Here is a 10,661-nt window from a genome sequence, read left to right as displayed (position 1 = left end):
AAAATTTTTTTTAAAAAGAAGTCTTATTCAGCAGCTGGTGATAATAGACTCACCAACCAGGTCAAGGTTTTGCATGGGCTTTTTATGTGGGAGACAGAAAGCGGCAGAATAAAAGAGTTTATTCACTTTTTCTTCATATTATGTGCCTGTGGAACTTTTTTTGAAATTGATGCTGATATTGTATTTTAGATTATTTTTAATCTAGCGTAACAGAAACCCAGCCTTTTTAAGTTTGTGAAGCTTTAGACTTGAACAATTAAGGCCTTTAACTTACTGGTTGTCTTTTTTTCATTGTAACCTTAATTTTAAGATTTTATATATAATACAACATGACAAAAAAAAAAAGCTTTAGCTTTAAATAATTTTAAGATGGTCTCACATTTGATCCTACAATACTTTGGTATACAATAGAGTTCTGATATTTAAAAGTAAGTAAGATTGTGTATTTACTTTTTACGATGTTGGACATTAATTTCTCATTTTTCCTTTTATAGAGAAGATGGGGTTTTTTTATGATGTGCAGAAGTACTAAAGGCAAAATAGTAAGTTCACTTAGTCTACTATAAAAATAAGATCAGGTACAACCAATGACTGTAGAAAACAATCTTTTATACAGTCATTGGGTACAACCAAAAAGTATACTTACTGAAGAAAAGTGGATTAGAATTAAATAACCTTAAATGTTCTTTCATTTTAAAGCGCCATCTCTGCACTTGCCCAAATGCAATATATCGTATTATTTTATTTGTTATCTTTTTTTTCCTACATCTATCTCTATGGTTTAGCGCCACAATAGACTCCACGGTGTCCAACCTGTCTGCGTCCCTGAAGTGAAAATTTAAGAAAATGTATCGATGAATTTTATTTTGTTTGATAGTCAGTTTCTTAGAAATCATAGATATCTAAAGAACAAAAAGGCCCACATGCAGTACACATCTTTCTGTAAGGCAGGTATGACAAACCCGTTTTTATATTGTGGGCCACAACAGCCCGCTTTGATTTAATTTATATAGCACCAAATCACAACCGTCACTCCCATTCTGTCGGTATAAGGAAGTTTAACTGCACATTTAATTATTTGAAGATATCACTGTATAAGTATATATGTGTCAGCATGACTTGGGTTTAAGTTGTAGGAAATAAATGTGTAAGCTCACACTCAAAACCATGCAGTGGACAAGACTGGAGTCTTTCCATGGTTAATTCTGGCCCCCGGGCCTTATGTTTGACACACCTACTGTAAAGGTGTTTGAGATGGTTAACTTAATCTACAGCAGTGTACGGGAGTGGCTGTACCTCAGGTGGTAGAGAAGGTCAGCTGCTAACCGATTGGTGGTTCGATCCCAGGCGCCACCAGTCTGCATGCCAAATATCCTCGGGCAAGATACTAACCCCATGTTGCTCTCTGATGCATCCATCGGAGCGTGAATGTGTATGAATGTTAGATAGTAAGCACTTAACAATTTAGAAAAAGTGTTTGTGTGATTGGGTGAATGAATTAGTTGTATAAAGCGCATCGAGTGCTCAGAGTAGAAAAGCGCTATATAAGAACCAGTCCATATACGACGGAAAAAATACCATGGAGAAAAAGGAAGTGTACATTCAACAAAATTGCATTTATATACATTTTGGCCTGTTTTGTATTTCCGATGCTTTTTTTTTCCCTTTTATTTATATAGTTCTGCTCCAAATATATACTTTCCAAATGCAAAAACAAAAGTGAAAGATTATGCAGAAGAGAATCAGTCAAAATCAAATCAGTGGGTCTTCTAGTTACAAGCAGACCTGTCACGTTTTCATTTGTGAAACAGAAAGGCTGTGAGTGACATCCAGTGGCTTGTCGTAGACTCCAGCCTGTTGTAGAAGGACCCACCAATCAGCAGGAGGCGCTGTCACCATCCACATCTGTTCTTCTGCCGCTAACTTCCTCTCTTGGCTCCACTCTTTATCTTTTTCTGCTCGCTCGGGTTTTCTTTCTCTTCCGGTTGTCGTCTGTTCGTGTGGCAGGTATCTATTTCCCCCAACTCGGGGACTCTTAAAAAATCCTCATCAATCTGAGTGTATTTCATATGTTTGCAAAGAAACAGACAGTGATTTAGATGAGGGGCTTTCTTAATGATGGATCCATGGCAGTATTGTTTAGATGGGATCCCAAATATAGCCTGAAAAAGACGTTCAAGGCGCGCTAACGCTCTGTGTAGCAGAGCTGTAGTTTCGCAGTAGCTTCCGACCACCAGGTAGTCTTTCTAAGCACAGCCCAGCCGCACAGTCATTTTACGTAGTTTTAAAAAAAAATTATTATTTATTTCATGTGTAGTTATATATCGTAATTCTGCTGCTACCCAGAATTTTTTCCGACGGACACAGCTGGTTGAAATGAATGAAGCATCGTTAGCCACCTGATGCTAATCCAATCCCAGTTAATACTGATGATAACTACAGATTAAGGTCTGATGCGCATTTCTCCCTCCTTTTCTTTACTTTTAGATTAACCAGCGTCGAAATGGCCAAGTCCAAGAACCACACAACCCACAACCAGTGTAAGTAACTGCTGAAGTAACTGGAAAGTCGTTTTACCGAGATGTGGCGCTGTTGCGTTAGCTTTGAGGTTTAGCTACATGCCTGTAGTTAAATATTGCAAAGCTAGCTGCTTTGTATTAATTGTCGCTCCTTTTTATTTGAACAGCTCGGAAACACCACAGGAATGGCATCAAGAAGCCACGATCACAGCGATATGAATCTCTGAAGGGGGTGCGTACTGTTACAGTTTTACATGTTTATGTCTTTGGAAAAAAAAAAAACAGGTTTTGTGAACATGATCTGCAAGGCAAGCATGCAGCTCATGTTCAAGTCCTCTGTAGTAAATTGTGTTTTGTATAACTTTTGTAATGAAGTGAGTAGGTATGAGTGGGTGTTATTGACTTAAAATGTAATATATGGAGTATTTCTAAATGTAAAACGTTGCATTGGCGTTTGCTTGCAGCAGCATTTACAGTTACAGCGTTTTCTGTCAGCCTTTTCCAGTGTGCTACTGTTACTAGTGACTTTCTAATTTGAAGAATGAATATTTTGAAATAAAACAACAGCAATAGTATTAATAGCATTATATGCAGTGACATAAGTTCAATGTGTGGACAAAAGTAGCCCAGGCAGTGTTTTCCCTGACAATTTCCTGTGAAATTATAAAATAGCTGTTTAACAATAACAAATGGTAACTCATCAGGTGTTGTACATCTGGTCAAGCTTTTTAAAGAGTAGTTTAAAGCCCTGTTTTTCCAAAAGGTAATCACAATTGTAACTACTTACATCCATCATTTGTTCTTTCTAGAGTTGTGGTATTTATTTATATTTGGATCACAGATCAGCAGCAGTTGGCGTAGCTTGATTTGATTCAATAGTGCTTTTGCATGAAGTAGCAAATACCAATCAAAAGGACCAAAACTGTGAAGCAAGCTTTTTTTTTCTATGTTTAGTTGGAATAGTTTTTTGCTTATTTAAGTACTGGACCCTTATTAATTAAAGTTATTAATTAATTAAAGTTATTAATTAATTTATTTTCAAGTTGTTGAAGTAATTCCCTTTGGTAACAAATCATCTCTGGAGGGTGACAAGTGGTTCATGCTCTAAGACAGGCCCTACCTAGTCTCCTTGAGGTTTCTTCCTGTTGACAGGAAGTTTTTCTTTAGCACTTTTGCCCAGTGCTCGCTCATAGGGTGTTTGTTGGGACAGTAGGGCCTTTACCTTGCAATATAAAGCACCTTCAGGTGACTATTGTTCTGATTTTTGGAAACCCAAGTAAAACAAACGTATTGAATTGAATTGTTGCAAGTATTAGCAACGTAAAGACACACCTTTGCTATAGCTGTGGGCTCGAATCATCAGAATGTGCATTCATCAATTATTTAGCTACCGCCCACCCAAGCTAATTTATTAATTCCTTAAAATGGTTGCGTGCTGGATTGATGATTAATTCAGAGACCTGCTCCCAATCAGGCATAAACACAGTGACATAAGAGACAGGTTGGTTTGAAATTATACAGATAGGCCAGTTAATTGTCATATTTATGTACTTTTTTTTTTTTTTTTTTTTTTTTTTACATTAAAGAAATTAGATCACTGCTAAAAGACCTCCTGGTTATTATTATAATCTGGTTATTAAAGTGTGTGTGAATGTGCAGAGTAACAGAGAGGTCCTTGGTAATTTTGGACTGTTGGATTAGGTAAGGTTTAGGTTTATCAAAGTTTCATTTAGGTTAGCACTGTTTTAATACATGATACAAAGCTGCTAACATTACTCTGTCTGTCCAAAGCTCTCGCTAACCTGTTAAAATGAAATAATTATTTTTGCATTGTGTTATTAAAGTTTATTATTTTGCTTCGAAGAAAACTTTCTGAACTTTCAGTTCAGTGAACCTGCTAACTCTGCTTGTTTACTTTGTTGCAGGTGGACCCCAAGTTCCTGAGGAATATGCGCTTTGCTAAGAAGCACAACAAGAAGGGCTTGAAGGCAGCACGGAAGGCCGCTATGGAGAAATAAGCAGCTAGCCCATCACCTCATGTCTGTCAGAGTCCATTTTGTGTTACCATCATCGAAATAAAGCTATGCTTTGTTAACACACCAACATCTGATTGTTCTTTATTGAGGTTCCTGCTTCTCTCTGGTTTTATAGAATAAATTATGTTATTGGTTATTAAGGGTTTATTTCTTTCTAATGTGTCTCTAGTTTGTTCATCGAAACTGAAAGTATGTAGAAAACTGGATAATGGTTGAGTTTGAAATATTGCAAAGATTGGGGGGGGAAACGGTTTAATCAGGATAGATGAAGTTTGCACAACCTCAATAGAAATAAGATCTTTCTCTAGATTTCTAAAATCACTAACAAGCTGTGACAGAAATATATTCTAATAAGGAAGGGAGTTGAATAAATCAAGTTGACTTCTAGCATCTTTTTCCCCCTTCCTTAATCCCGTGCAAAGATTTGAAACACCATGAATGGAAGTCATGAAAGTGTGATATTACCATGTGAACACAAAATCATTGCACAGGTGTTATCACATGGGTAATGACTAAAGCAATTCAACAGCAGGAAGTGAAGTTATGGACCTCCTTGCTGCCAGAAAAGCTTCACTGTGTCTTGACAATGATATTTACTCATTTCGTGTTTTGATGATGTTGGCGGTCTTTAACATATGGCTGCCCACTGCTTCACTGAATGAATGGGTTAAATGCAGAGAGGAATTTCACCACGGGCATCAATAAAGTACACTTTCTTCTTTCTTTCTTTTCTTTCATATTAGACCCAAACCGCCCATACAGTGTGGCTGAGATCTGGTGCCTTAGGCATATGACTTACAGCATTTTCACATCTCTTGTGCCCTATCTGTGGCAGAGAATTGTTATTCCACAAAAAAAAACCTGTAAAGGTGGAGTCAACTAGAGCAAATACCCCCCCCCCCCCCAAAAAAAGAAAAAAATGCATAGAGGCTGAAAATAGATCTATATTGCTCTTCGTAAAGTCTTTGTATTTCAGGAAGTAAATTTACTGAAAATATAGGGTAGTCAAAATCTTTAAGGTTTTTGTTTTAATTGAAAGAAAAAATGTTTAAAACTTGTGGTTGATTTTTAAACCTTTAGTAGATGGCATATAGTCATAGGAATGAACAGAATAAAATATAAAAAGAAAGAACCAAAGTGGGAACAAAATATAATTTAGTCGTAGTAAAAGTTAGTAAAACAAGTAGATTAATAGTGTTTTTTAAAAACACGAGTTTCATTATTTAAAAAACAAATCACTGAATTTGAAGATAAGATTAGGAGATTTTTTTGTGGAGTTTTGTTTTTGTTTTGTTCTTGTCTATGTAATTTAGCGTTTTATTTTTATTTTCATGCAACAACGCTGTTTGCCGTCCATTAGTCGTCACTTCCGCTCACGCTCTGACTCCAGCTTGCATCATTTCTCGTGTCTTGTCAGCCGGGTTCGGACAGCATGTGAGTACCTGCATTCAAACTTAGTAATGGCCTTAATATGAAGGTTTGGTCGCAGCAACATTGCGCTGTAAGGCTGTCAGTGTGAGTGAGCGACTGAACGTAATTTTTAATAAACTTTGCGTTTCCTTCAGCTACAAGCTAACTAACTGAAGCGCCGACTTACTAGCTTAACCTTCCAGCTAACAACAAGGAGGCGTCATTTCTCGGATGCGAACTGACTGCTGTGGAAAAGTGATTTATCAGATTTAATTATCACTTTGGTCAAATTTAGAGTGATTATATGTCGGAGGTAGAAATAACATATATCTAGGTTTGACTTCAGGGTTAAACATGATTCCTAAAAAAAGGGACAGCATGTTTTGCTAAGAAAGTATTGAGCTCTGACAGGTTTTTGGCACATCAAAGAATGAGAGGCAGAGTTATTATAATTTTTTAGGTTATGCATTTAGTTTACAAATTGGTTTTGCCAGTTTCAGTTTATTGTTTGAAAATGTGCTCGGTTTTAGTCCTTTTAGTTAGAGAAGTCAGTACAGTGTTACAATAAAATACAGAAGTCTGTGAGAGAAGTTAACTCAGTGTTGCATAGTGCTCCAAAGTCTCAATAAACATGACTCATCAGGCAAATTGTGATTATTTATTTATTTATTTTTTTACTAATCTAACAAATACTAAAACTACTGTAGTTTTGTGTTATTATTTTTGTTAACTATTTTTTTTCGCATGCAGCTTTAGATTTTAGTTTTATTTTTAGATAAGAACCTTTATCAGAGGAGCGTGAAAGGCATTCATTTAGAAAATATGCTTACAGGTAGTCTCATTAGGCGTTGGCTCTGTTTAGTTATTTGATCAGAAACTTTTGCGTCATGGAGTCTAAAAGTTTTTAATTTGAAAGTAAAATAGGCATAACTACGGATATTTTAATAGGTGATCCTTTATAGTTCTAGTTTGTTAATGCATTAAAAAAAATTGTGCATGTGATGATCTTGGCAGGAAGTACAAACTATAATTCCTGTTCTGTGAGTGTAACATTTGAGTTTTGTTTGTCCTCACAGACGCAATGGTGGAGCGGGTTCCTGAAAACATTAACTTTCCCTCTGAAGAGGAGAAGATTATAAACTTTTGGAATGAAAAGGACTGCTTCCAGGAATGCCTCAAACAGTCCAAGAACAGACCCAGGTAAATCCAGGTGCAAATTTCCATGTTCTTCTTGTATCTTGTATGGCTTTTCTCTAGGTGCTCCCATTTCCTAACGAACAAAACATATTTACACACAAGCTGTGAATAACCTAAGATAATACTGAAATTTGGTTGAAGTGTGTTTAGATTAAGTTAGCTTTTTGCTTGGAATGTGTTGGTTCGGACAATCTCCAGTATAAACGTCTAAAAATCCACCATTTATTATAACTTATTGTAAAACACTTACGAACAGTTCTTTTAAATGTAATAGTCATAGTATAGTCAATATATGACTTACAGCTGCTAACAATCTGTATTTGAGAGGATATTGTGAGGGCTCTATTGGTGCTTTTGAACAGCAGACATAATTTTGTTGTATCGCTTTAATGCTGGGTGTTTTATAAGGATTGGTTTTAAGCGTTCTGGCAGCTGGTAACAGCCAGAGAAAATAGTTGTATTTCTTGATTGTCCAGTTTTATTTCTTACCAGTGTCTGAGTCATGTGAGGTCCATTGGAAAAAAAACAAGGTAGCTATGAAAAGTGTGTATGGTAGTATAATATCAGAAAGCACAAATACTGTGTTATCATTGCGTCACAGCTATGATGTTCTGGATTCAAACCTGATTATCAGCTGGGCCTTTTCTGTTAGAAATTTGCATATTCTTCTTGTATCTGTATGTTTGGGGGTTTGTTTGTTTGTTTGTTTGTTTTTGGAGTCAGCTCCAGCCCCTCGTTGACCTTGACTGGATAATTGGTTAAGAAAATAACCTGTTGTTTACCTCAGGTTAAAACTTGGCTCTCAAAAAAAGTGTAATGAAAGTAAAAGTGAAAGTAAAGTGTTACACTTTCCATTATTCTTTCATAGCTTAGGATCATACCTGTGCTATTTTCATATTCATTCTTTAAATTTGACTTGCAGATCAAATCAGGAAGCTTTTCTCAATCTACACTCTTAACTAAAGTTAAAACATTTATTTTCATCAGCAACTGTGAGAAGGTTATTTATGCTTTAATTACATGGAGACTGGATTACTGTAATTCATTATATGTTGAATTGAGCAAAAACACTAATATCACAGTTGTTATTACTGGTGTGTCAAAGTGCAGCTCCTAGACTCCTGACTGGTACCTGGAAGGATGATCATATTTTGCCTGTTCTTAAATCGTTACACTGGCTTTTTGTGAAAATATTATTACTCATATATAGGGATGGGTATCGTTTAGGTTTTATCCGATACCGGTGCCAAATCGGTACTTTTGAAACGGTGCCGGTGCTTAAACGGTGCTCGAACCGGTGCTTAAAGAATGGAGAACACAAAATTGGTCCAAAAACCTCTCATGTTCAGCTGTTTTTTGTAAAAAGATAACAAAGTTAGCCTTTTCTGCAGCTATGGGGCATATATGGTATCACTCTTGGCTGGAAGCAGTGCTTAAACAATGGAAAAAACACAAACTTTGTCCAAAAACCTCTCATGTTTAGCTGTTTTCCACTTTTTCTTTGGTCATTTTAGCCTTTTTGGCCAGGGTGAAGGGAGTATCTGCCATCAAACAAGAAGACAGCCGCATGTAGCGATGATGATGTTTGCTAGTTCACCTTACCTGCACTAATGTAATAACGTGGTTAGCCTACTCAACGTAAATTACACGAACAACATTAAGCTACTCACGCAGAGAAGAACGGCTGCTGCTGCCATCATCATCATCATCATTTCTGCTACACTGGCAGGGCTAGGGGCCAGGACTCTCCTCTTCGGGTTTTTGGGTATGTTGCTAACTCCGGGTCCGATAACAGGCACCACACCCGCAGTAGATGTGCTCGGTGTGAGGTCTCGCAGCAAGCTATCAAATACAGCGCATTTCTTGGTTTTTGAAAAAAAAACAAAAAACGCTATGCCTTGCCAGGTGTTTCATCAGATTCGAGGTGTTACCTCCTTTGACAGTATCACAGTATCAGCTTAAAGCACTTGTTGCAGGCTGCTGAGTTTGCATCTTTTGCTGTGAAGTACAGCCAGACTTTTAACCGCTTCGCCTTGGGCATTTTTAATCTGTAGCTCTGCATAAAAGAACGTACGTACCTGGCCCCGCCTACTATCCTCGGAAACGTAAAATGATTGGCTAGAAGTGTCACAGCTCAGGAAAAAAAAGCACCGAAATAAAGCACCGAAATGTGCGCTGCTTTTCGGTCTGGTTACTACCGTTTATGTCAGAACCGGTGCCATCATGGCACCGGACACCGGTACCCATCCCTACTCATATATAAGTGCTTGTAAGAAAATGATCCAGGTTATGACCCATGTCGTTCACTTAGATATCTCACTCAGATATCCTGTGTCCCACATTGCTCACTCCAGCGATAAGCAGATTTTAGTAATTAAAAATTCCTTATTGTCTCATATTCCTGACAATTGTCTCATACAGCCCAAGTCCAAAACTCTGGAATTGGGTCATCTACCTACTAATAGTATTTAAATACCAGCTGAAATAATACCTCTTTTTAATAGCTTTCTCAGATTCTGACTTACAGTGTCATTCTCCCTAATGTGTCTCTCTTATTATTTTATGATTTATTATTCTCTAAATATTAAAATTTTGTGTCTTTTCCTTTGATTATTTTTATTGGTCTTAAATTATTTGTTGTTTTTTTTAAGTATTGATAGATTTATTTGCTGTGTGCTGTATAAATAAATGTATAGCATGTTGCAAGTTTGTTTTACCAGTTAACAAAAATGCTGTTCCACATAGCAGTATTCAAGATTTGCATTTGCTACCTATCTCTCAAACCAGGTACACCTTCTACGATGGACCTCCCTTTGCCACTGGTCTACCCCACTATGGTCACATCTTAGCTGGTACCATCAAGGACATTGTTACTCGCTTTTACCACCAGAGTGGCTTCTATGTGGACCGGCGCTTTGGATGGGACTGTCATGGCCTACCTGTGGTAAGAATTTGCCATAGCTGTCTTTTTAATGTTTCAATTCAATGTTACAATGTGGTCTGCTAATATTTAGTATTTGTCAAATCCTGTGTGTTTTATGTAGGAGTATGAGATTGATAAGACTTTGGGGATCAAAGGACCAGAAGATGTGGCCAAAATGGGCATTGCTGAGTACAACAAGCAATGCCGAAGCATTGTAATGAGATACTCCAACGAGTGGGAGGTGAGTCCAGTGTATCTGACTAAGAGCAAAACACAGTTTACACTAAATAGTAGGGCTAGGTTCATGTTGAATGTTGTGGTGAATTTCTTGGCATTTGTAAGCCTGCATAACGAGTGACCTTCTAAAGTAGTTGTAAATATGTGTTACCTCTAAATTCATATCATAAAAATCTATAACAAATCGCCCTGCATATATTTACCATGGTAATTTGTTCTTTTCATTTTTACGTGTGTTTATAATTGTATCTAGGCTTCAGTAAAGCGAATGGGACGATGGATTGACTTCCAAAATGACTACAAGACCCTTTACCCATGGTTCATGGAGACTGTCTGGTA

At 37.0% G+C, this 10,661-nt stretch overlaps 2 protein-coding genes across 2 annotated transcripts in view; both read left to right on the top strand.

Moving 5' to 3' along the window:
* Nucleotides 1-1,928: 1,928 nt before the first annotated feature.
* rpl29 (ribosomal protein L29) lies at nucleotides 1,929-4,622 on the top strand. Its single transcript, XM_040052289.1, has 4 exons — nucleotides 1,929-2,007; nucleotides 2,488-2,540; nucleotides 2,687-2,751; nucleotides 4,445-4,622. Exons 2-4 carry the CDS (start codon nucleotides 2,504-2,506, stop codon nucleotides 4,535-4,537), a joined length of 195 nt encoding a protein of 64 aa, XP_039908223.1. The 5' UTR covers nucleotides 1,929-2,007; nucleotides 2,488-2,503; the 3' UTR covers nucleotides 4,538-4,622.
* A 1,240-nt stretch (nucleotides 4,623-5,862) lies between these two features.
* Nucleotides 5,863-10,661, top strand: part of iars1 (isoleucyl-tRNA synthetase 1) — a 57,468-nt gene continuing 52,669 nt past the window's right edge. Inside the window, exons 1-5 of the mRNA XM_040052246.1 lie at nucleotides 5,863-5,989; nucleotides 7,042-7,165; nucleotides 9,950-10,106; nucleotides 10,207-10,326; nucleotides 10,576-10,658. Of these exons, the coding sequence (XP_039908180.1) occupies nucleotides 5,887-5,989; nucleotides 7,042-7,165; nucleotides 9,950-10,106; nucleotides 10,207-10,326; nucleotides 10,576-10,658 (587 nt within the window). The 5' untranslated portion in view covers nucleotides 5,863-5,886. The remainder of the gene's footprint in view (nucleotides 5,990-7,041; nucleotides 7,166-9,949; nucleotides 10,107-10,206; nucleotides 10,327-10,575; nucleotides 10,659-10,661) is intronic.

The sequence above is a fragment of the Simochromis diagramma genome, unplaced genomic scaffold, assembly GCF_900408965.1.
Source record: "Simochromis diagramma unplaced genomic scaffold, fSimDia1.1 OVJJ01000389.1, whole genome shotgun sequence".
NCBI lineage: Eukaryota > Metazoa > Chordata > Actinopteri > Cichliformes > Cichlidae > Simochromis > Simochromis diagramma.
This window is presented reverse-complemented; position numbering and strand designations above follow the sequence as displayed.